Genomic DNA, 27,083 nt, shown 5'->3' on the forward strand with positions numbered 1-27,083 from the left:
AGTCATATAGAGATCCAATGTGTGCAACAACCTAAAAAGATTGAGATTCATCTTATCAAAACAAATTTAAATATAATTGTGTATAAAACTCTTAGAATTAATAAGAATATTATTAGTCTAAAAGCCGATAATCAAAGAGGTAACTATGACAACAACATTATAAAAGTTTACTATATGCGTCTTTATTAAAATCAAAGAAGATTATAAGCACTTCTTAAGATAAGAGGTTTAGCATAATTTTAGTATGCCTCTCACTTGAACTCTACTACCTTATAAGCAAAGATTTGGGTCAATGTTACCAATCAAGCAATTTGATATAATTACACATGAAATGAATAAGTTACCCATTGTAACTAATTGTATGGCAGCTGACCTAGGATTGAAGTCAACTCTAGTGAAACAACAGATGAGTTCTGAATTACGAGTACCTTTTGCAAGCTGAAGAGTTCTTTTTGGTTGAATGTTCTTAATGAATGGGTTACTTAGTAAATCCTTTGACCAAATTTAGCGAGTTGGAACTATTTTGAACCACATTGGCTTAAGGACTTTAACAACTTCAAATATGAAGGTTTAAATTATAATTAATTTCATAAATTTGATTCATATTCTCATGATTGTTTTGATTAGCATGACCTTAAAAATAGAAAAAAAGTCTAAGATAATTCCTCGGTTATGCATATGTGATCATTTTAGTCGGTGTAATTTCTTCTTAATTTAGTCCATTGACTAGGGGTGTCAATATTTGACACGACTCGAACATGACTTGGAAATTTGGGGTTAGGTTGACCCGACCTTGAACTGGGTTGGGTTTGGGTTAGGGTTTTCAACCGGGTTCGGGTTAGGGTTTTCGAACTGTTTCAAAAATTGGGTTGGGTCGGGTTGACCCAGAAACCTAGAAATGACCCGGCTGCCCGCGTCAGATCAAGTCACTTCCCGCTTTACATTGCCTGCCCGCAATGCCGCTGCCCTTGTGTTGTTGCTTCCCGCGATGCTGCTGCCACGCCTAGCCGCTACCTGCGAGCTGTTGTCGCTGTCGCGCTCGCCGCTGCCTTGCCTTGCCTCTACAACGCGTCGCCACTGCCTGCTATGATGTGTCGTATCGCCTGGTGCTGCCGCTGCCGTCATTGCCGTCGCTCCGTTGTCGTGACTTCCGTTGTCGAACCCGAAGCGGGGCGGGTTCGGGTCCAAAAAACTAACTCGTTTGCAAAAACAGGTCAAGATCAGATTGATCCGAATAGTATGGATAAGTTCAAAGTTCGATCCGTAATCCGAATTTGGCACCTCTACCATTGACTATATAAAATTGGCCACAAAGAACCCCTCTAGAATTAAATTGAAATTAATATAATATAATTAAGAGACTAAATTGGAATCACCTTTTTATCCCATTTTTATTAAGCTTTATAAAAAAAAATCATTTGGAATTAATTTGATGTAATCGATGGATTAAATTAAAAAAAAAAAAAGACATTTTGAGACTAAATTGATAGTATAAAAATAACCGAAAAACTATTTAAAAATTTCCTGATAAGACTTGTTTGTCCGTCCGATCTTTGTCGTTTGTCGCATAATTTTTCTCCCTGAAAGTAAAAGTTTGACAAAAAGGCAAGGCCGTATTGCTTACAGACTCACAGCATAAATTGGTCCTTGATCCTCTGCTCGCTTCAGCGAAAGTCATCATAAATGACCCGATAAATGACCGAAAATTTGCATTTTAGGATTCAATTGTGATTACGTTTGACCCTTGACATCATTTTATTCTTCGAGAGAGGGTGCATTATGGCATTATGAATGCACAATTTGAATAACTCATGTAATTTAAGAATTTAGGAGGACCTGAAACGAAAATTTCCTATCAATTTTGACCCGCTTCTTCAAACGTTAAGCTTTCGTCATTCGTGGACCCAAAGTACTTCCCCGCTTTTATATTTTCTGATCAACGACGTCGTCGGCGCATCCATGGACGCCGCCGTTGCGGAGCTTGAATGGCGGGTGATGGAGACCTTGAAGGCCTCCGAGGAGCGCGGTGACCCGCCGCTGGTTCGCGCAATTGAGGCTGGACGCTGCGTCGGAGTTACTGCGGGGCCGAGTACGGAGTTAGGACAAGTACTCGTCTCCCTCTTATGTTTCAGAAACAATACTCCGTCTCTGTGGAAGCTTCTCGACCAAGCCATCCACGCCCGCCTGCTTTCGCCTCTGCATATCCTTGCGCTCCTCACATCAAGGTACGGACAAAGAGCTTCTAGTGCTTTTTAGTTTTACTTGGATTTATGGTAATTTTGTTCGCGTATTTAGGGTGATTCCGCATCGCCGGGCGCAGCCGGAGGCTTACAGGCTTTACTTGGAGCTACTTGGTCGATATGGCGTGTCGTTATCTTTGGAGGAATTTGGTTCTCGGAGAGATAAGTACGTTTTATCTAATTGATTTTTGTTTTATACTCCGATTAGGATTTAAAAATTGAAGAGAAAACAAACACATTAGCAACGAAGAACAGTAAATGAGAGGAACGTGTTTAGAGCGAGTTCATATAAGTGAATTTTTAATCTAAGAAAAGAACAAAAAATTAAATCATTTATTCCTACAACGTCTACATGTCAATTTATTATAATATTTCTTTTTTTTTTAATTATTTTCTTTCAAATCTCAATCAAAAATCAAATGAAAAAGTTATATATTTTTTTTATAGAACTCCCGATTTTCATAAAATGAATAGTGTCCTTAACACTACTCATCTTGGCCTATTGGTTTAGAGCTTATAATACAAACTAAGAGGTCTTAGGTTTGAGTCTTTGTGTATGCAATGTGCATGTAAATTTACCTTAATTGACCTAAATGTCCAAAAAAAATAAAAAATGTCTTTCAATTCTCAAGCAGTGTTATTTTTTTATTGGAAAGAAGTGTTGGCCTTTCCTAATTTGTTTCATAGAGCAGTGCTAGAAGTAAAAAGCCTATCTCGCCTTAAGCTCTTTAAAGGTAGTTTTTACTATGTTAGCATGAGGTCAGAGTTCTAGTTGTTGATTTGTTGTATAAGATTTCATTTGGGGCGACTTGCGACTTTCTTACTGATGTCTACAACAACTTCTTAGTACAAAAATATTTATTCATAAAATTTTTTATACTAATAAGATGCTTTAAATTAATGGAGTTAATAGATATTATGATTCATAGGATATTAAATATTTTATGCATTCAGGACCCACGTAGTGGGATAAAGGCTTGATGTTGTTGTTGTTGTTGTTGTTGTAATAAGATGCTTTAAAAAGTAATAAGAAAGCTGTCCCAAACGAAGCCTAAAATATCTTTTATCCTTGTATTTTCTTTGAGCATATGATATAAGTGTGCTGTTATCTTTTATTCTGGCAAGGTATTTTTCCTTGGTTTCATCGTTTTAAGGCCAAATAATCTTGCGTGTCAAAGACCTATTAATACATGAAATTAATTGCTGAGTCTCAACCTATGGAGCAGAAGGTTGTTTGGTTGGTCAGAAGTATTTAAAAAAGTTCCCCTTGAACCTTTCAGAGGAAGTTTGGAGATAAATTATTTATAGAGGTGAAAAATTGTGGAGAGGGGGAAGGTTTTGATGGTAGGCGTTGGTTATGATTAAAAAAAGAAGCTGGTTTATGTTAATCTACATTTTAATTTGGTAAGAACAATCACTTTGTTCCCCAGTTATGCACCCCATATTAGTTCTTTGTGGAGTGTGATTGTGTTGATCAATCTGAGTTATACTGTTGAATCATATATCAATTTTGTGGGTCGAACATCAAGGTGCTGTAGACCCCATTGAGTCAATTTTTTGCCTTTTTTTCATACTGATTTTTTTTTTTTAAATTGTGTGGGTTGTAACCGTATGGAAGTATGAAAGAGTATAAAGAATGCAAGAGAGAGTAGTGAAACATCTGTACTGTTTCTCCCTATTTTTGATAGTGAATTTTTTGGTGTGGAGTGGCTCTGTGGTTTTTCTCGTTTTCAAGTTTTTCATATAAATTATGGTGTTCTTTCTTCGTAGTTTTTATCTTTTTTTTTTTAATTTGTTTACTCCTAACACCCGAATGGTAATGTAGTCCTGTTTTTGAAAGCTATTACGATAGGGTGTTAGCCAACCAACTTTTTATTTATTTATTTTCTTTTTCAACCATAGTAACGCAATCTGTTAGAGTTATTGTGCATGTACACATTTAGAGTCATCATACTGATCCAGCCAAGTTGAACTACCATTGAGCATCCCTTCTTGATTCACCTGGGCCTGAACTACCCCTCCTTTGCAACTCTACTCCTGGAAATGTGATATTCCGAAGCAGAATACGTTCAACATTTTAGATTTGATTAATAAATCCTGTTCCATAACGGCATCCCTTTTGCTTACCCGGCTATCTAAGTTTTGCTTGATCTAACCAATTGATGGCACCTCTCATGGTACTAAAATTAGTTGGAATGGACAAGGAAAGCTCCAATTCCCATTTGAGATGCATGAATTGACGAATTTGCAAACCTCCACCTTCACAATTCTGCTGGAGGTTTGGCGTGTAGCCTTTAAAGTCCTCCTTTCCAATCGGTTATATCTCCCTAATCTTATATGCAGTGAGAGATTTAAAAACTAACTTGGGTCTTAATATCCTTTCTTTAAAGATGTTGGCTATTTGAGAAGCTACTAATTTGATGAATATGAAGGCATCGTTTGGGACCGCTTTCTTACTGCTTTCTAAAACATCTTTTTTTTTTACAAAAAGTTTTTGAACTAAAAAAATTTAAAATAGAAAGCTGCTTTAGGAAGCAATAAGAAATTTGACTCAAACGAAGCCTAAATGCTGTTTAAGATGCCGGTATCATGTGACAATTGAATCTATTTAATTTTTTGTATTAATGTTTTGACAACCATATATTATCTAGCCATAAAAACCCAATCTTTTGAGGATTATTTTGATGGGCAACTTGAAATTATAAATTGATGGATACTGTAGAGAAATCCCTTAACTTATCTTGTGATTTAATCTAGAAATATTTTCCTTATATTTGCAAGATTTGTATTGGCCTCTATGAACATAATTACGTTTGAAAAAAAAAAAAACAAACTTATTTGTGTAAAGAGATAAAGTCCCTAAATAATCTTTACCAAGAATTTGGTGATAAAAAAAAAAGGTTGATCATTCTTTTTGCCGAAGTTACTAAAATGAACTGTTTACATTAACACTAATATTGAATGGAATGTTGGAAGAATAAGAATTTATAAAATGGAATCCAAACTTTTAACATTTTCCTTCTGTTCATTTATTTTTAGCTTTGAATGTCGTTTCATCTGGCTGAGTTTTTTGTGTGATAAAGCTGTTCATTCCTCACCAACTTCCTTACACAAGATATTTATATCAGTTTTTTTTTTAAATCCATCATGCCTACAGCTGAAACTGCCCATATATTGATATTAACTTGCAGGATAACAAAATCTATTGACGAAGCTCTACTACTTTCTCATTCGTATGGCATTGATAAACTAGATTTTGGGCAGGCCGTGAGTTTCTTTCTTTTATCAGTCATCACAAATTTGATGGATAGCATACTAGAAGACTTGGGTATCAAGTTTTTATCTGTAGAGAGACCTACAAATTTGTATGCTAATGAACCTTACCGAGATTTGGACATAGATTCTAAAAGAAACATGAATGATAAGATGCAAGAACATCGTGAACAGCTTCGTAAGACTAATATACTAATGGCACTAGAAGTAGTGGAGAAAATTACAGCAGACAAGAAGAACAAGGTTTTCTTTCGGCTCATTCATTTGAACATGTATGTACTATTTCCTTCTTAATTTCACTGTTTTTATTTCAAACATCTTTAATTAGGATGTGCTCTTAATTTGGTTTCTTTGTTCTTTTCAAACATTCATATTATTTCACATTTTGTTTCTCATAAACTCTCAGATGTTGTTGAAATACAATTTGCTTTTTAGTGCGATTAGATGGTGAAAACGAGGAAGTACCTACGTGAAGTATTAAGCTTGTGTTACCAAAATTAATTATATACTAATAATAATACGTTATATGGAAAAAGCAAACTATAGATAACTCATACCTTGACCATATCTGTCCAATACTCTCAAGTAGTGTGCCTTGATGCCCAAATAAAACAAACATGAAGAATGCTTGTAAGCTATAACTGTTCTAATTTTATCTTTAGTTGTTTGTCATCATAGGAGGATAAAGGACCATTCAGATTGTTGATTTCAAAACAGAAAATAGTTAATAAATATTGTTCATCTTAATAGTTTTGCATATCTCTATAGTGAAGTGTGTGCTTCAAAAGAGGCTTAAGACACTGTAAGAATCTTAGGAAATTGGTGAAATTGATATAAACAGAGAGGGCAAAGAATATAAAATAGAAAGGAAGATTCACACACAAAAAATATATAAGAATTTTTATAAAATATCAACTTCAATTTTGAAAATTAAATCCTAACATCAATGCTCCTCTTCTTCTCTCGATTATTGCTGGATTTTCTAAATTAAATCCCACAATTAAAGTGCATCTTCTTCTCCTCGTTACTTAATTTTCCAAATTAAATCCCATAATCAACATGGCCCTTCTTCTCTCCGTTGTTACTCTATTTAATTTACAATTAACACGCTTATTATAATGCCATTGTTTTTCGATTTTTCAAATAAATCCCACAATCATCAGGATTCTTCTTCAATTCTCCCCGTACATTCTTAAATACTCAATCCCTTTCTTCACAACCCCAAAAGGCGACCCCATTGCCGTTTGCACGCAGCTCGTTCTCTCCTCCTATGCTCCAATGCCAATTGCCTCTCCAACCGGCACCTACCTGTGAGACGAGCCCTCTCTTCCCATCTGTGATTCCTCAACCCAACCCACAACCTTCAACTGACCCGCTGTTTGTTCTTGTACACCGTTTCCTTCAACTCTAATTCCCTAGCTCCCCTTTCCCATCTCCTCTTCCTCCCCTCCAACTGCAGCACCAACCAAAATCCCCTTTTCCCCTAGCAATCTCCCAGCCAGTCGTAGCTCCCTTCACGTCCTAAATCATGTAAAGTGAATTCGATGACTTCACCCATAAATTTCCTTTTGTTGATATTATTTGAAAAAATTTTCACTGGAAGCACATACACCAGTTATGCTGAATACTGCGTGCACAATCTATCTGCAGTCTATTTGAAGTGAAATCGACATCTTGAGCCCATAAGATACTTTACATGTCCTCCTCTTAACTTTCATATCTGTTATCAAGATTTATGGTTTATTTTTTCCTATATTATTTAGAATTGATAAAAATATTTGATGAACTATTATTTTGATTTTGGGATTTTTTCTTGTTGTCAAACTTTATGATTTTTTTGTTCTAATATCATTTAGTTAATTGGTAAATATATATCAATGTAATTTTCAAAAATAATTGATGTAGACAATTTATATTCACATGCTGTATTTTTGTTTTAATAATTATACTTTTTCTTGTAGTTTTCAATTGTTTTCAATTGGGAAGTAATATAGATTTCTGGAAGAGTCATTGTTGGAATCAGACATTTGTTGCTAATAATAAATAGGTTATATAAACTTTCGTCGATCTGCCTGTTCCCGGCGCCCCAGCCTCCTTTCGAATGTGACCCGCGAGCAGCTCGTGCGTCGCCCCTTCGTTCGTGCAAGCACTGAACGCACTAGCATGTTCGCCTCTCTTCCGATCGGTCTACCTCCGTCCGCAAAACCCCGCACGGTCACCTGCTTGCCTCCGACATCCGCAAAACCTCCGACTCCTATTCTGATTGGAAGCCTACACCGCTACGATGCCTACAACGTCCGACTCCACTCGTGCCAACATACATACGCCTTCACCCTTCTATTCAACCAAACACTCACTCACTGCCTCTATTCCTATACTCGTGAGCCCAGTAAACTTCCTAATTGCTTCTGTTTATAGAGAAACCACAATAATCTGCCCATCTGCTTGCAATGAAAGAACTGCCTTAGATTATACATTAAAATAAGATAATACGTTGTCTTATTCTTAATTAATTGAATTCCCTTGGCATATGTAGCCACCCTAATTGATAGAAGGTGTAAGCAATTTGTAATTAAACATGTTTTAATTCAGTCATAAAAGCAATAGGTATTCGCTGAAATTTCAAGACCCGTGCCATCGATCTTTGATCTGGGCTGATGGATTCAAATTTGAAGACCCTTCAGCGTCGATCTCTGATTCGAGTTGAATGAATTTCAAATCGAAGATCGTGCTATTGATCTTTGATCCAAGCGGAAAAAATCCCAAATTGAAGATCCCACGCAGTCGATCTTTGATCCCGGAGGGACGATTTCAATCCAAAGACTCTATGCCGTTGATCTCTGATCCAGGTAGATTGGTTTAAAATTCAAAGATCCCGTGCTGTTGATCTCTGATCCGGGTAGAAAGAAACAACGGCAAGGCCGTCTCGACCTCTCCTTGCAAGGAGGGGACGTTGGGAAATTGCCGAAATTGCTTTAGAAAATTACTCAATTAGAGAGAAATTAAGTTTTAATTTTAATTGATGACTAATTGATTAAATTAAATTAAATTAAATTAATTAAAATAAAATAGATCAATGAAAATTAATCAATTCATAGAAATTAATTGATTAATTAAAGTTAATTAATTAAAATCAAATTGGTTAATTAAAAATAATCAATTATTTGAAATTACTTAATTGGAATTAATTAAAATTAATTAATTAATGAAAACCCATTAGTTAATTAGAATTAATTAATTAAAACCAAATTGATTGATTGAAATCAATTAATTAATCTAAATTAATTGATTAGTTGAAATTAATTGATTAATTAATTGAAATTAATTAAAATTTATTGGTTGGTTATTTTAAAAATCCACGAAGCATTTAAAATCCGTGAGCAGTTTAAAATTTGAGGGCCTGTTAATTAATTAAGTGAGAGCAATTAGATTTATTATTAGTTAATTAATTAATGTAATTAACTAGAGAATTTATTTATTTTTGGTTAATTAGTTAATTAATTAATTAAGCAATTAGAAATGAAATACAGAAAAATAATATTTGCACTAAGAATGTACAACTCAACACCGTGCAACCAACAACACCTCTTTAGACTCTCGAACTCACAAATTCTTAAAAAAGGTTCACCATACTCTGAACACCAAACTCTCTAAAACACTGATATATCTGCAAGCTCTCCAATCCTCCTGTTCGAGCTCCAAAACAGCACGAGCTCCTACAAACTGTTAAGATATAGAGTTAACTTTACTTTTCCACTCATGTACACGTGGTCTAATATTAGCCATGTATTTCTAAGTACGCTTAAGTAATTGTAACCACATGTTTTGTAATAGAATTACTGAAAATCAAATATAAATAAGCCAGCTCATCCAAGACGGAAAGTGACTTTTCCCGCCTATTGCTTCTTGCTTCTGTAATTCAACTCTGTGAAGATCTACAGAGATTGAATTGTAACATGGTATCAGAGCATTGATCCAGATATCAAGTTTTTTTTTCTCTCTTCATCTTTCGTTCGTTCCGATCATCTGAGAAATCAAGAAAGTGTATGAGAAATTCATATACAATGTCTTCTACAAATCAAGAAGAAGAAATAGCGACTCCAATCAAGACCGATCTACCGCAGATTCCATCTTCACTCAAATTCTTGATGGGAAACATCAAGAACGTCATATCTCAACCACTTACTGCAGAAAATTTCCCAACCTGGCGATCACAGGTACACAAATTATTTCGAGCAAACGGTTTTGAGGGATTTTTGGATGGAAGCAATGAAGCACCGTCAAAATTCATACAAAACATCTCCGAACAAAACATTATAAATCCCGAATATACAAATTGGAATCTACTAGATCAAAATCTTGCAGCAGCTCTTTACTCGGTGATCTCTCCAACAATACTATCATATGCGCTTACCGTGGAACACAGTACAGACATATGGCATACACTGGATAAAAGACTCATGTCAAGTACCAGATCCAAAATAATTCAACTCAAAAACGAAATGAATTATCTAGCCATGAAAGATAAAACGATGAGACAATATTTGCTAGAGGTGAAAACGAAAGTAGACTCACTTGCAGCAGCTGGGTAACATTGGATGATGAAGACGTCATTCATTATACTCTAAATGGATTGCCAAATACGTATCAAGCATTTAAAACAGCAATTCGGACAAACCTGCAACCATTACCCTTGGACGACTTGTACACATTACTGTGTAGTGAAGAAATTAACCTTGCTCAGGAAGCTAGCAGAGAACTTCAGTCACTACAGCTCTCGGGCAATTCCACAGCCTTAGCAGCACCAAGAGGACGTAGCAGAGGAGGAAGAAACAACTATAGAGGAAGAAATTCATATAACAACAGATCACAGTCAAGTAATGCAAACATGACAAATGCTACAAATACAAATCGAGGAGGTAAAACAGCTAGACCAGCTATAACATGTCAAATATGTGGAAAATATGGTCACTCAGCAGTAAAATGTTGGTATAGACATGATGAAAAATACAATACAGAACAACCAGTTACTGCATTCTTCAATTCGCAATCACAATCAGAATCTGCAGACTGGTACCTCGACAGTGGAGCATCTACCCATCTGACATCAGATCCTGCACACCTGCAGAACTCACAAATCTACAATGGACAGAATCAAGTCACTATAGGAAATGGACAACAACTGACTATCAAGAATACGGGTAAAGGATTGTTAAATACTCCTTTAGGTACTCTTCGATTATCTGATATAAATCTGGTTCCAAATTTAACATTCAATTTATTATCAGTTCACCGATTGGCTACTGATAATAATTGCTTCATCACATTTTCTGCACATGGCTACGAAATAAAGGATCAGAAGACGCTCAAGACTCTTCTCACGGGACCTTATATTAATGGAATCTATCCATTTAAAACAAAGTCCAATCCTGCCAATAACATCTCCAAACTAGCATTAGTATCAATTCAAACTATACCAGATCTCTGGCACAGAAGACTGGGACATCCATCCTCTCACATTTTAACTCAAATAGCAAAACAACATTCAGATGTTTTCATTTCTAATAAGCATCAGCATCAGCTATGCAATGCTTGTCAAGTTGCTAAAAGTCATCGTCAACCACACTCTGTATCTCAAAACAGAAGTACATCATTTTTTTCATTAGTTCATTCAGATGTATGGGGTCCATCACCCTCCATATCCACCCAAGGATATCGATACTATGTATCATTCATTGATGACTTTTCGAAATATACTTGGGTATATCCCTTACTACAAAAATCTGAAGTGATTTACAAATTCATTGAGTTCATGAACATGATAAAATGCCAATTTCAGAAAACAATTCGTACTCTTAGAACAGACGGGGGTGGAGAATACATAAACAATAAATTTCTTGTTGTTTTAAAACATAATGGCATTTTGCATCAATACACATGTCTCTATTCACCATTTCAAAATGGTACTGCTGAAAGGAAACACCGTCATTTAACAGAAACACTTAGAACATTGCATATACAAGCCTTTCTTCCAATGCATCTATGGGTTGATACACTAATGACAGCAAACTATCTCATCAATAGATTACCTTCAGTAAATATAGGTAACAAATCCCCACATGAAATCTTATATGGTAATCCACCCACATATGGGCACTTAAAAGTTTATGGTAGCCTTTGCTATCCATGGCTTAGACCATATTCATCTACCAAACTATCTCCCCTCTCACAACCGTGTGTTTTCATTGGGTATGCTTCAGCCCAAAAAGGATACCGCTGTTATAACCCTATTACAAACAAAACATACACTTCATGTCATGTCATATTCAATGAAGCAGTTTTTCCACTACAACAGAAACAATTCTTTGATCATAACCATAACTCTCAATCCTCATCCACTATTACACCACCATTACTACTCGTTCCTACTGCCAACCTACCAAAAAGAAATGCCAAACATCAAGAAGTCAGCAAGAATACTGCTGACACAACTCAAGCAATCAGGTTATATACTGTGCAAAGAGATCAATCAAGTGCAAATGCCACCACTAGTATTGCAGATATCAGACAGAACTCTCAAAACTCATATTCAGAATACTCAAAGTCTCAGAATGACTCAAATAATCAAACAGAAAAAGCTATGTTAAGAGTTCCAGCCAAGGTACAACATTCGATGATAACCAGACTTAAAAGTGGCAACATTAAACCAAAGCAAGTTTTTGATTTAGCAAATATCATAGAAACATCTAAACCAACAACTTATCATCAAGCATTCAAAACAGAACATTGGAGAGCTGCTATGTCACAAGAATTTCAAGCACTTCAAGCTCAAGGAACATAGGAACTTGTTCCTTCTTCACCTGAAATGAATATACTCGACTGCAAATGGACATTTCGGTCCAAAGTGAAATTAGATGGTTCAATAGCAAGATACAAAGCCAGGTTAGTAGCAAAAGGCTTTAATCAAGAACTTGGAATAGATTACACGGAAACATTCAGTCCAGTTGCCAAAATAACCACAATTCGTGTTTTCATTACCATTGCACTACAATGCAATTGGAAAATTCATCAACTTGATGTCTCAAATGCATTCTTACATGGTATATTAACGGAAAAAGTATACATGAAAAAGCCTATGGGATTTCAAGACACAATTCATCCAAACTATGTATGCAAACTCAAAAAGGCTTTATATGGGCTCAAGCAATCTCCACGGGAATGGTACGCAACACTGTCTAATCATCTTCAAGAAGTTGGATTCAAAATTAGCATGGCAGACCCGTCATTACTGACATATCAAAAAGATGATATTTGAATGTATATGGTAATATACGTAGACGACATACTACTAACTGGAAATTCACAAACTGCAATTGCAAAGCTGCAGAAAAATCTAAATGAAAGGTTCCAAATGAAAGATCTCGGAGGCTTAAACCAATTTCTTGGACTACAAGCAGTATTTACAGATTATGGAGTTATACTACATCAAAAACAATATGCGGAAAAGATCTTAAACCGAGCCGGAATGCAAGAAACAAAACCAATGGCAACACCAATGTCAGGTAAAGTTATCATAATAGAAAAATCACATGAAGAATTTGAAAATCCTCAAGTTTACAGGCAGTTAATAGGAGCACTGTGATGGACCGGTTCGGTCCATAGCAACACCGGCCCTTAAAGGGCCGGTTCTCACTTACTGCAGGCGGAGAACCCGCCTTCCTGGGCGGACAAGCCGAGGGGGGGAAAGCTCTCGGGTGGGCCCCTTGGGCCCACCAAATTGAAGAGAAAGGTTGTGGTGTTTGCCCTAGGGGTAATGAGGGGATTTTGAGGGGTTCATGTGAAAGTTAAAAGTGAGTTAGGGTGGCTTTTTGGAGGGATCTCATTTTGGTGGCTGTTTTAGTTTTCTTTTTCTCTAGGGCTTGGGAGAAAGCTTCTCTTCTCGAATTGAGAGCATTGTATCCGTGGAAACTTGTAAGTCTTTTAATATTCAAGTTATTGAAGTGTTTGTGAGTGTTTTCATCCAAGAAATTTCGCATTTTTCCATCGTTTTTGGGCTGTTTTGCTTGGATTCCGAAAATTACAAATCAAGGTCCATCACACTGCAATACTTGACATTAACTAGACCTGATATTCAATTTGCGGTAAATCAATTGAGCCAGTCAATGCACAAACCACTGAATATCAACTTTGAAGCTCTCAAACGACTATTCCGGTATATTAAAGGTACTACTGATGTCAGTATAACTTTATATAAAAACTCACTTACTCTACGAAGTTACGTAGATGCAGATTGGGCCAGTAATACCAGTGATAGAAAATCCAAATCAGGATACTGCAATTTTTTTGGGAAAATCACTAATTTCATGGCAGGTTAAGAAGCAGATGACAGTCGCGCGATCGTCTACAGAGGCTGAATACAGAGCGTTAGCCACAGTAACAACAGAAGTCATATGGTTAAGAAGTCTACTAGAAGAATTTCATATACATCAAAAAGAACCTACTATAGTTTACTGTGACAATACTTCTGCGATAGCTCTAGCAAACAATCCAGTGTTTCACACCAAAACAAAATACATAGAAGTTGATTGCCATTTCATTAGAGATTGCATACAAAACAAAAAGCTGACAGTACATCACATATGTACAAATGATCAGATAGTAGATTTATTCACAAAACCTTTACCAGTTCTTCGCTTCAGAACACTTGCAAGCAAACTAATTCAGACGCTACCAAGCCTCAGATCGTTGGAGAAACACTTCGTCAAGCAAACTGATCCAGGCGATACCCATATCAGTTTGAGAGAGGGTGTTAAGATATAGAGTTAACTTTACTTTTCCACTCATGTACACGTGGTCTAATATTAGCCATGTATTTCTAAGTACGCTTAAGTAATTGTAACCACATGTTTTGTAACAGAATTATTGAAAATCAAATATAAATAAGCCAGCTCATCCAAGACGGAAAGTGGTTTTTCCCGCCTACTACTTCTTGCTTCTGTAATTCAACTCTGTGAAGATCTACAAAGATTGAATCGTAACACAAACAAGTAAATAGAACTCATTAGCATTGAAACTAAATTGCTAAGGCAAGTAAACAACAAGTGTTACACTAAGCTACTTATGTTTTAGTTTGGAACGGCTTTTTTACTGCTTCTTAAATCAGCTTTCTAGTACAAAAATTAAAAAATTTTGTACTAGAAAGCTGCTTTGAGAAGCAGTAAGAAAGTCGTCCCAAACGAAGCCTTAATTGAGTGTTAAAAAGAATTCATTTCTTTATCTTCATGCTGCCTCTGAACAGGTTATTACTTTAATACTTTTCTTGCTTTTATCTTTCTTTTCTATTGCTGTGTCATTTCAATCATGCCTTCCATGTACTGGCTTCTGATGTTAAAATTCTTGTGGGCTTCAGGCCTATGAAGTTCAACAGCCTTATGGAGAGACTTCAGTTAATTGAAGTTCACAGGTCAACTTCACAGAGCTTGATTTCAATTAATCATGTTCTTGTTAGATTAGTTTCAAACATTCGGGAAGTTGTGAACGGGGAATACAAATTAAATAGACACCAAGTACTTGGCCTTCTAATTGATTCTAAATTTGGTGGTCCTACTTCTTACTATTATGGGCTGGGAACTAATCGGTCCAATTCCTGGATCTCATTTGATTTGCTTATGGAAAATGCTATGGATGGAAAGCATCTTCATGCTATTTCTGTTGTTGAAATACTTACAGGTGCATTATTCTACTGAAAAGGTTCTGACCCGTAGATACTAAAAGTATTTTTTTTTCTTGAATTTATGCACATTTTAGATTGTTCCTGGTTAACCTTTGATGTGGCCTGTTAAAAAAAACCAAATGATGCAGATATGACAAAAACATTGCAAATGGTCAACCAAGCTTGTTGGCAAGAAACTTTCATGGCTCTTTGGATTTCTGCTCTAAGGCTTGTAGAACGAGTTGAGATAACTCTTTTTTATTCTCACGACTAGAAACTTGTTTAGAAATATTATTCACTTCTTTGTATACTTTTCAGGACCGTGAACCTTGGGAAGGACCTATACCTCACCTTGATGCTCGGTTGTGCATGCTTTTATCCATTGTTCCGTTGGTAATTGTTTCTATTGTGAAAGAAGAACTTGATACAGCTTTTGATAAAAGTAATTATGAACAGAGTATATTAATAAACAAGCCAACTTCTAGAAGAAATGGATTGGTTTCCTCCCTTCAGCTATTAATGCAGTATACCCGGCTTCTATCTCCTCCTCCATCGGTTACTAATGCTGCAAATAATGCCGCTGCAAAAGCAGCAAAATTTATAGCACATTTTAAGAATGAGAGCAGTTGTATTGGTTCCAGTAATAAAAAAGGCGCATCTCCTAAAGCAGGTATACATGTCAGTTGATTTAGGCTTTATTTGAGACATCTTTCTTACTGCTTCTTAAAGCATCTTTCTAGTACAAAAATTTTGTATTAAAAAGATGCTTTAAGAAGCAGTAAGAAAGCCGTCCCAAACGAAGTGTTAGTTTCTTTCTTAATGATGTTATTCTGTTCATAGATATTGGTTTTGAACCATTTATTGATTTTTTACCCAGAATAGGTTCCTTGAAAACTTAGCTCTCTAATGTGCCTTTGAACTAGGCTTTAGTGTATATTTTAATTCTTCACCATGACAACACGTCTGTTCAACACATTTTCCTGTTCCTGTGTTTTTTATAAATGATTCCTACCTGATGGGATTCAAACTGATTTTCCTGTATCTTTCCTGTTAAATAGGTCCAATTAGTCTTTTGATTTGAAGGGCCTTCTTCCAAGCTTATGTTAATTCTTCATCATTTACTCGTGTTGATGCTTCCATCCATGTTAATCTACACCGTGAAAGATGATAGTAATTTAAAATCGCTAAACATCATAAATTATCTATAGGAACATAAATGTTGCTCCTTACAAGCATGCTTGATTTTTCACTTTCCAAATTACAAAAAACTGAAATTTATGGCACTAGTTGTACATGATTTTTTAGTCATGTTTTTCATTTGTCTCAGCCATAATTGGTGGAAATCTGAAAGTCCACACACTTCGAAAGCTTAAAAACTAATTATTCATATCAGTTGTATCAATGCATTTTATTTTCTTTTAGCTTGTTCTATCTTCTATGTAAAATATAGCTATGATGTGGGCTCCTATGCAAACGGTCTATATTCTTCTATACTTTAATATCCATCAAGTCCAACTCATAAGTGTTTGATTTCAACTCAGCCCATAAAATTTCAATCAACACCTACAAAATTTAGAATCAATACCATAATAAAACAACAACACCACCACCAAGATTTTATCCCACTACGTAGGGTTGGACACATGAATCCTTTTCTCTTTTGTGTCCTATTAAAAGTTAAAATCCTCATTTAAGGATTTTTAGGTCTACCTCTACCTCTCTTAATATAGGTCAGATCTAGTACATTTACTCTCCTAATTGAGTCATTGGAATGCCGAGGTTTTATATGACTAAATCATCTAAGACGACTCTTTCTAATCTTATCTATCATTGGAGCTACTCCAATCTTTTCACGTATATACTTGATTACTTGTTATGCATTCTATTTCTAAGAGTTAAGTGATAGACCGGTCCCTTTTGGACCGGTCATAGAAGTGTCGATCCACCCTAGGCCGGCCAGCGTTTTTTCCAGGCGGGCTAAGCCGAGCGGACAAGGGGAAGTTCCGCCCTTTGAAGTGGGCCCAGGGACCATATTTTGAAATTGGAGGAGAGGGCGGCTAGGAGGGAAAAGCAAGGGGCTGCTTCAAGCCACTAGATTCGACACAGTGGACTGTGGGGCTCGGCTGAGTGTAGCTTCCGACAGAGAGGAAGGGGGCTCAGATGGGTCTCTCTCTCTCTCTCTATCTATCTTTGATTTATGAGCTCCAGCCAAAGGAGCGCGTGAAATGGAGAACTTACCTTCACAGCAGACGTGCTCCAGTCGATACTTCCGATTGAACAGGAAGAAAAAGCCATCAAAGGCGGCTTGATGTCGCGGGATGGAGGCGGTTAGGGTAAGAGTCGGACGGGTATAGGGTCGGTCGGCCTTTGCTTGAGGAAGTTTCGGCTGAATGGAAGGAGGAAGGTGGCGGGTATGTAGTTTGAAATGAAGGACTGGAGCTTGAGGTCGGAGTGGACAAGGGAGATTGGAACTCTGAGGGAGGCAGAGGCGTCGGAGGCTTTGCGGTAGTTGTGTGTGGAAGTCGAGCGTTGAAGGAGGAAGCGAAGGGCTACGTTCGACCTCATTTTAACGCAAGCGGGAGGTGAAGTTTTCCGCACGCAGGTATGGACGATTTCTGAAACAACGCCGAATCCACCACTGCTTGTCCGGGTGGTGAAGAGCCGGCTGGGCAAAGCTCATGTCCCTGGTTCGAATCTCTTGGCAAGCAGTGAAAGCCTTAAGTGTTGGCCCGTGTAAATTGGTGTGGGTTGCATGCTAGGTTGACCGGGATTTTCACTGGCCTAAGGACAGTGCTTCCTCGTCACAAAAAAAATAGTGCCAAACTACAGAGTGTACGGGGTACTGTAGCAGGCTGCGGTTTATTCGGCGAGATACAGACGGAATCATTCGACAAATTCTAGGAGGTATGGATATTATATTTTTTTTTATTTAAAATTCTTTAACCTGCTATGGAGGTTAACACGCCCGTGCTTAAACTAGGGCCGGTTTAATTGAACCGATAAAACCAGTTCTTATAGATTATGCTCATAGATTCTTGGTAGCATCCTCTTCAATCTTAATTGTATGATATAAAAAACATTATTGTTATTAATTTCAGAGAAATCAAACCATTAACTTCTTTGATCATGACAAATTTTATGTTTTTTCACAAATTGTTGCTAAAATCAGGATCTTTAAGTGATCTGATTGGTCACCTACTAGATATGATCCTCATGTTATTTCACTTTATAAAAACTTGTGCAAATTAAGATGTAACGAGCTTTGTCTTGGGCCAGTTAGTATTAATCCTGGTTGGCCCAAACAATGAATGGTGATTAGCAACGGTTGACAATGATGTCTTTGATTGGTGATTTTAGGACACCAAATCATTAGTAGCTATCTTATAAGCTTTTTGGTTGGATTAAATTTAGAATCAATGACCAGATAAATATAAATAATTTCAAAAAAATTTATCATGTCCTTTTATAGATCTGGTGGAAACAACTATTAATATGGGTTCACTCATCTCCCTATGAGATTTTCTAAGAGGAGTATTTAGAGATGAAGGGCACAATATAGTCGAGTGCAAGTGGCATAATGGTTCAAAGAAGCTTTGAACTAATAGAGTGAAACACACAATAACGAGCTAATATCAGAGGCAATGAAGGTTGTTGGTGCGTCAATCATCAACAACTAAAGTTGGGGGAGGTTTTGGGGTGGATAGCTTCGACAATTCCCCTTATTTAGCACTAAGGGCACCTAGAATCTTTGTTCTAGATGCCCTGCTTCTGGCATGAGGGTGATGGTTTAACTCTCTTTAGCTGGTATAAGGCCGTTTGAGCTCCAATTTAAGTGGTCCAAGCGGTCATAGACTTAGTGTGATACTCTAAGCCTTGTTAAGGGTTGACAACACCATTTTTTGGCTGATCATTCGTTCCATCGAACTAAGCCAATTAAACTCTAATTCCATCTTCATTTACCTTGACATCTATGCTTTGCATCATAGGCTATGCTCGATAAGATAGGAGCAATTTATTTTACTAAGTACTTATATTGATGATTGTATCTTATGATTTTTACCCTATAAAAACCTTTTTATGCCCTCCACCTAAAATTTTGTAGTCATGAACATTATCAGTTGCAACTTTTCTTATTGATTATTCATCTTTTTGTTTGCATGCTGAAATAATAATTTTCTTTGCAGTAGGAAGCATGATCCACCTCATAGTTGAAGCATGTATTGCTAGGAAGTTGATTGATACTTCTGCTTACTTTTGGCCTGGTTATGTAGTTCAATCTGCTACAACAAAAAACTTTATGTCAACTGAAGAATCTCCCTGGTCTGCCTTCATGGGGGGCGCTCAGCTAACTCGTTCACTTAGAAATGCTCTAATGACAACACCTGCTTCAAGGTACTTTAAGAATATGAATGGTCTACCTTTATAAATTATGTAATTGAAGTTTAGTATATGGCCTATAAAGGTGCGTATGTCATATTGTTTGTGCTATACTGTTATTTCAAAAAATTCAATTCCAATTTTTGATTAGGAAGCAGTTGGACAAATGTATTTGATGTTGTAGATTGTCAACAGTGATTAATGATTTTCTGTACAATTATCCTACTGGTAGCATATACAGCATTTCTTATTTTAGATTTTATTATTGGTGATTTTAACTTTTTTACTTCATATGGGATTAGTAGATTAAACATCAGTAGTTCAATGCATTGCAAAGTTTCATTGCTTGATTAAACAGTGTTTTTTTATCTAGCTTTATCATGTCAGTGGCTATAATCACTGACATTATGACTCTTTTTTTGTGAATCCAGTGTTGGGGAGCTTGAAAAGTTGTATTACACTGCAATAACTGGATCTGAAGAAGAGAAATCTGCTGCAGCAAAGATTTTATGTGGTGCATCCCTTATCCGTGGATGGAATATTCAGGTATTCTATTTAACATGCATTTCTATTATGAGTTATGATCCTCATAAAAAACCAGGTGGATAGTTATGTTGAAATTGCAGGCAACAATAGTCAATGCTCAAGACCTTTGAGGATTTCCTAGATTCCTTTATAACAAACATCAACCTATCTCTGTGTCACGACCAGGCCCAATAAGCTCGCATAGGCGAGACGGGAACGGAGATCGGACGGTAGACTAAAATATTCAATCTCTAAATCTATCACCATAACATTTGAAAGAGGCTCTAAAACATTAAATTCAATAACACATAAACATAAAAATCATTAAAACTCATATAGATACCTTTCTTCCGGCGCGCCTCTCCTACGATACACGTTCCCACCCATTTTACTCCTTAAGATTTAAAATAATTATACCTGAAATTTTTTAACAACTAATAGTAATTCAATGCTTAGTAAGTAAAATATGACTCTAAACTACAGTAATTCAAGGCAGAATGAATAATATGCTAGATGCCACATTTCATTAAAACATATAATAAATTTGATATCCTATAAACATATCATTTGAACATATGCATAAATCATAAACACATATCCTTTCATATTCATTTTATATTCATCATATCAATATTAGTAACTTTCTAATTTCATATATAGTACAACCGTCACAGGAGCCACCGTCCAGTACCATAAATGTAATGCTTTACCATTTTCTTTTCTATAACCTTTACCATTTTAACGTGCACGAGTACAATATCCACAATTAGTTCCATAAGGAGGTGAGCTCCATCAATTCAGCATGCACATACAAGCATTCTATAACAATCATATTATCTCATTTCTATAACATATGAACTTTATGATATAATGTCATGAAATATAACATATAAATTACATAATCAATCATATGATAAGAATAATATAATCATGATCTAAAGTAACCATAAAAATTTCATAAACATGCTTGGACTTTCAAAACGTATAACTGAAGAGAAACAAATATATCACTATAATAAAGAACCATGAGTACTCACTTCGATTTAAATGATTTGATTTTCACACTAGTTCTCTTTCCTTCGAGGTCACAACAAATAAACATCTAACAAAAATCTACAAAATAAATCTAAATTAAACTTATTCATCTCTTTTTTTTTTAAAACCACCTTAAGTTCTCTCTCTCCCTCTCTCTCTCTCTAATTGTATAATAATACTAATCACTCAAATCAACTTATTTCTAAAGCATAAATTAAATTAAAATAGCTTAATTTTCGGATTTAAAATAAATTAAAATCACAAAAATTGCATTTTGTGGAAAAACCCTAATCTATACTATTAGAAACCTTCCTATGATCATTTAAAACAATACTTCTCAAAAAAATTCTTAAAAATCCAACAATTTGAAGAAGTCCTAATTTTTCTAACTCAATATTTTAGGTGAAAACCCTTATTTTCATGTTTAAGATCATCTCCTAAACCTATCCTTTCATTCTCTTAAATAAATTTGAAGTTTTCCTCAAACCTTATATTTCTTTCTTGAGGAAACTCTAAGGAAAACCATGAGAAATTGCTTCTAAGAACTCACCTTACTCTTTCCTACTATTTCCCTTCGATCCCCCCACGAACCGTCGCCGGAATCCTCCACCAATGCCACCGTCCGTCCCTTGCCCGTCCGCCTCTTACGTTCGGCCGAGTGGAGCAGCTGCATGAATGAATGAAAGGGATCGAATGAATTCGGTCCCTTAAAGCTACGGGCTATTTTAGGGATTGCTAAAATTCCATCTTGCCCTCACTTAAACTATATCCGCTTTAATATTATTCATAAGGGCATTCTAGGTATTATGAAATTTCTAACATTTTTTATCTCCCTAATAGCGAAATTAAATATAAGTTATATATACCAATTTGCTCCAAATTTTGTGTAAAATTTTATAAAATTATTTTTGTCAAATTCCGACAATTTTGAAAATTTCACTTAAATCTCATCGTGGCGCATCGAAAAGCATGCGATGTCTAAAATTGATATTTTTCGGGTTTTACACTCTTGTCAAGGTTTTCTGCAACTTTTATGCTAATAGTGATATTATTAGATTGATCCATTGGACCGGTCCAACCAATCCATACAAAACAGGCTCCTGGAGACAGAGGCGGAACTCGTTCGCCTCCTCCGCGTGCCGCTCAAACCGCGGGCTCTAGTAGTTGAAATAAGAAGGTTTTTGGAGTGACATAAGAGGGATACTTGAATGTAGGGACTATTTAGAGATTTCTTTTTTCATTATATGCATTAAATAGTTTGTTTTCCTAGGTTTAGGCCATCTTGAAATTGATTGAAATTTGATATCTCTCTTAGGTTTTGTTTGGGCTCTAGCGGCGTCTAGAGAATTGGGAGAGTTAGATCCTCCTCTCGAATAGAGGATCAATTGTATCTTGGTATTTTCCATTTCCCTTTCATCAAATAATACAAATTATCTATTGTTTTTCTGATTTTGTGTGGATTTTTGTGGAGAATTCTCTCGTTTTCCAAAGATTGATAGGAATTACTTGAAAAAGATGCTCAAGGGACAATCGAAAACGACGTCGTCAGAAGTAAGCTAAGTCTCCAACGACTAAGGAAGCGGGCAAAACTCTAATCCAATTAGACAAAGGGAAGATCAGGAGGTGGAGATTCTAAAAGGAGAAGAGAGAATTCCTCCTCTAGAGCCTATTTCTGGGGAAGGGTCGAGAAGAGGGTATCGGGAGAGTTGGGAGGAGGTAGGGCAAGAACAAAAATTTGTTGAATTAGAGAGGAGATGGGCGGGATTTAAAAGGGAAAGGGATAATTATGACTAAAGGGATACTGAACTTGAAAGGGGAGGGGTTTGTTATGTTCCAATGGGTGTTGAATTTGAAAGGAGAATGTGTGAATTTGATGAAAGGTTTGGTTATGAATTTAGAAGGGATGATTGAGATACTTGGGGGGAACCAATTCCTTGGGGAATGAAAAATTATGAAGGAAATAGAGGGAACATAGGAGATTTGAGGGTGAGGAAGCTAAATGTCTATTTTTTTGGGAGAGGATGCCCATGGGTGGATCTACAAGGTGGAAAGGTACTTTACCGTCAACATGTTGACGGAGGGGGAGAGACTGAAGACAACCGAGATGTGATTGGAAGGGAAGCTTTAACATGGTACAAATGGATGGATACGAAGCGACCGATACGAACCTGGAGGGAGTTTAAGGACTGCTTGTTGGAACATTTTCAAACCAGCACAGGAGGGGACTTCTATGAGCAGTTATTTGCTCTGATGCATGAGGGGATAGTGGTGGAGTACCGTGAGCAATTTGAGTACCTGGCCAGTCAACTTGACCGACTTTCGGAGACTGTATTGGAGGAGAACTTTATGAAGGGATTGAACCAGGGATTCACATGGCGGTTAGAGTGATGAGGCCTCATGACTTGGGAGAGGCTATGGAGCTAGCTTAGTTGGTGGAGGATCAGAGGCACCTGGAGAGAGGGATGGGTGTCAATAGCTCAGGATGCTTGTATAGAATGACCACCACCTTTTTGTCATCCAATGAGCCAACACTAGATACTCTTCAGGAGAAGATTGTAGGACGAAGACTTGGGGACAACTTCAAGAAGCTCACAGAAACGTAATTACAGGAGGAGGGCGAAAGGGCTCTGTTTAAGATGTGACGAGAGGCATACACTATGGCATGTGTAAGGACCGAATTATTCATGTTCTCACTGTCTGTGATGACAAGAAAATTGAGGAGAGTGTTATCTTTCCGTTTTGGGGACAAGATGAGCCTTTGGGAGGGGGTTATTGTTAGACTGGTCCATTGTACCGATCGAGCTGGTCCATGTAGGACGGGCTCGCGGAGACAGAGGTGGAACTCATCCGTTGATTAGATCTTCCATTTCTAATTGTCTCCACTATTGGTTATCATTCTTTCTAAGGGTCTAAGAAAGAAAATTTCTAGTCTCATTAGTAACTTTTTGCACGACGTTGGTGTGGGAAATAAAATATGTACTATCATATGGAATACTACCATCTTACCCAAATATAATGGCGGATTGGGTCTCCCCTATCTAGACACGTTAATTATCATGAATAAAACTAAATTGATCTGGAGGTTGCTCAACACCAAATCATGCCTTTTTTCTTGGCTTCACAATCATATTGATTCCTTCTGGAATAAATCAATTAGCAAAGTATTTCTTTTCTGGAAAGCCACTTGTGATGTTGCTATCAGTGTTTGAAGTTGATTTCAACCGGAATAAATCTTCAGTTCACATATGCATGAACTGAAGAACATACCACAGATTTCCGTATTACAGATCAAATTAATAAATTTGGAAAGTTTTGCAGTATGCTTGTAATATAATGAAAATTATATTTAAGGCATGCAAAGGCTTGGGTTTAGTTTGCCGATAACAAAGAAATTTTGATACCCCTTGGTGCACACTCCCTAGCATATTTTGAATTGACTGTGTTGTAGTACTTCGCTGAACCTAAATAGTTGGGATGAGGTTAATAATGATGATGATGCTTTTGTACTACTTCATGTATGAAGATTTGAGTTTTCTGTCCTTGTTAAGACATTTTTTTTTGTTTGTTAGGAGCATGCTGTACACATGGTGGTTAAGCTCCTGACAACTCCGATACCTGGCGTGTCAGGACCTGAAATCTGCAGCCATTTGATAGGGCACATGCCCATGCTAAGTGCTATTCTTTTTGGAGCTTGCTCCGTTGAGGCAATTCATATCATATCTTTATATGGACTGGTAAGCATTCTATCTTTATGCAAGATGGAACAGACCTGTCATAATATTGCAGGAGCTATCAAAGTTGTGCTATTGTGAGGGGTATAAGCTTCTTTTAGGCTTCATTTGGAAAGGCTTTCTTACTGCTTTTTAAAGCAGTTTTGTAGTACAAAAAATAAAATTTTTCTACTTAAAAGCTGCTTTAAGAAGCCGTAAGAAAGCCGTCCCAAATGAAGCCTTAGTTGCTGTGTACTGCAGGAAGGGAATATCATGTGTGCCTATAAGCATTTGATTTTTATGCCAGAGAAGTAGAGTCCCTTCATAATATTGCAGGAGTCATAACGGTGAGGGTTATAAATGCTTCTTTAGCTTTGTATACCGTAGGCGGGGAATATTATGCGCTCCTGTCACTGAATAATGAGGTCACAAGTCAATTTTATTATGATTAGTAAGTGTTATTTGGGGTTTGCTAATGCAATTAAAAGCATGATCTTGTTTAGCTTTTTTGAAGGGCATTTATAAGGAAAAAAAACTTTCATTTTTAGTTCAGTGATGAAAAGCATAAAAAATCGCCTATTAAACATCTTATGAAGGTTTTGATTTTGATTTAATGCATGCATTGCAAATCATGGAGAATGCATCCATTTCCTTGTTGAAATATTTGGTTATTAAACCATTAAGTCATCCGTGAGGTATTTCATGTAAGTATGGTACTTGGTCTTTTATTCATGATTATCAACTAGTGTTTGGCACTAGATGCTACTAGGATATTCCAAAATTTTCTTTGACCAGGGTTTAAATTTCGAACTTCTAAAGATACTATAATGATAAATACTTCTAACATTGCATATTTAACTCTTTGAATTATACTCGCTTCTAAGGGCATCTCCAACCGAACTCCAAACGCATGAATTTCGTCGCTCGTGAGCTACAGCTGAACGGCAAAATTTCCGGTATTTGGTTGCGGGTGAACAGTGCGTCGCCAATATGGAGTTCGATTGGAGATGAATCACGCATTTGTGGAAAGAAATGCGCGAATGAGAAAGACGGTTTCTGGGCGCAAAATGGAGTTCGATTGGAGATGAATCACGTCATTTTTTTTGTTACACTGCATTTTGGAGTGAAAAATGAGATGCCCTAACCTTGTTAGCAAGATTATTTTTTTCTTGCTTGGTGCTTATATATATCTCACGTCAGGATTGTTGTGCAGGTTCCAGAAGTAGCAGCTGCTTTGATGCCACTCTGTGAGGCATTTGGATCAGTTCCACCTCAGCCCAATCATAGGCCAAGCGCATTTGATGAAACATCAGTTTACTCTGTATTCTCGTGTGCTTTTCTTTTTCTTCTGCGCTTATGGAAGTTTTATAAGCCCCCTCAGGAGCACCGAATAGCAGGTCGTGGTGGAACAGTCAGGCTGGAGGTAACTTTGGATTATCTTATGCTGCTACGTAATCATCGCATTGCAGTAAAAAATTCCATTGATAAGGATAAAGGCAATAACTCTGCTGCATCACCTGGTCAACCTGTTTATATTGACTCATTTCCGAAGTTAGGAACTTGGTACCTACAAAATAAAGCCTGCATTGCATCTACTCTCTCTGGACTTTGTAGTAAAAGTCCAGTGCATCTGGTAGCCAATAAGATATTGAACATGATATGTAGTAAAATGAGTAATGGAAGAAACATTGCTGGTAACCCTTCATCAACATCTGGTAGCAGCATAAGTGAATCGCCAGTAAGTGCTGCTGAAGATGCTTATCAGAGACCGTTGCTTCCTGCTTGGGATATTCTAGAAGCTGTTCCTTTTGTTCTTGAAGCAGTTTTGACTGCATGTGCCAATGGAAGGCTTTCATCTAGGGACCTAGTTACAGGTTAGATGCTTTGTTATCTCTATATATTTTCCTGACAATTAATTTCACCTTACTTTTCTGAAATATATCATGCCATTTCATTTTATTTATTATGTCTAGCAATGATGTATCAGAAAAACTCGTTCAATGTTTTCCTACTTTAAGAAAACTGGGTAATTTGATAATGATATCTTACCATAAACATGGTCCAACAACTAGAAATTCATCAATCCCAAAACATTGAGGCATTACTTCCTACTTGTAAGAGGGAAATTAGGCAAGTTTTTAACTGCCACCGGCCCTGTTTCTCAGCATCTGATGTGGACTTGATTAGAACTGCTTGTAATGTCAAAGGGTT

The 27,083-nt window shown here is 36.6% G+C and overlaps 1 protein-coding gene across 3 annotated transcripts in view; it reads left to right on the forward strand.

The window, feature by feature from the left end:
• Nucleotides 1-1,919: 1,919 nt before the first annotated feature.
• Nucleotides 1,920-27,083, forward strand: part of LOC110108650 (mediator of RNA polymerase II transcription subunit 33A-like) — a 39,050-nt gene continuing 13,886 nt past the window's right edge. Inside the window, exons 1-10 of one of the 3 annotated variants that reach the window (XM_020839375.2) lie at nt 1,920-2,225; nt 2,296-2,406; nt 5,432-5,785; nt 14,923-15,242; nt 15,375-15,466; nt 15,544-15,895; nt 19,410-19,617; nt 20,034-20,148; nt 24,732-24,896; nt 26,086-26,746. In XM_020839375.2, coding sequence (XP_020695034.1) covers nt 1,960-2,225; nt 2,296-2,406; nt 5,432-5,785; nt 14,923-15,242; nt 15,375-15,466; nt 15,544-15,895; nt 19,410-19,617; nt 20,034-20,148; nt 24,732-24,896; nt 26,086-26,746 — 2,644 coding nt within the window. In that variant the 5' untranslated portion in view covers nt 1,920-1,959. The remainder of the gene's footprint in view (nt 2,226-2,295; nt 2,407-5,431; nt 5,786-14,922; nt 15,243-15,374; nt 15,467-15,543; nt 15,896-19,409; nt 19,618-20,033; nt 20,149-24,731; nt 24,897-26,085; nt 26,747-27,083) is intronic. The other 2 variants (XM_020839376.2, XM_020839377.2) reach the window with 2 other exon arrangements.

Source organism: Dendrobium catenatum, unplaced genomic scaffold, assembly GCF_001605985.2.
Source record: "Dendrobium catenatum unplaced genomic scaffold, ASM160598v2 fragScaff_scaffold_54, whole genome shotgun sequence".
NCBI lineage: Eukaryota > Viridiplantae > Streptophyta > Magnoliopsida > Asparagales > Orchidaceae > Dendrobium > Dendrobium catenatum.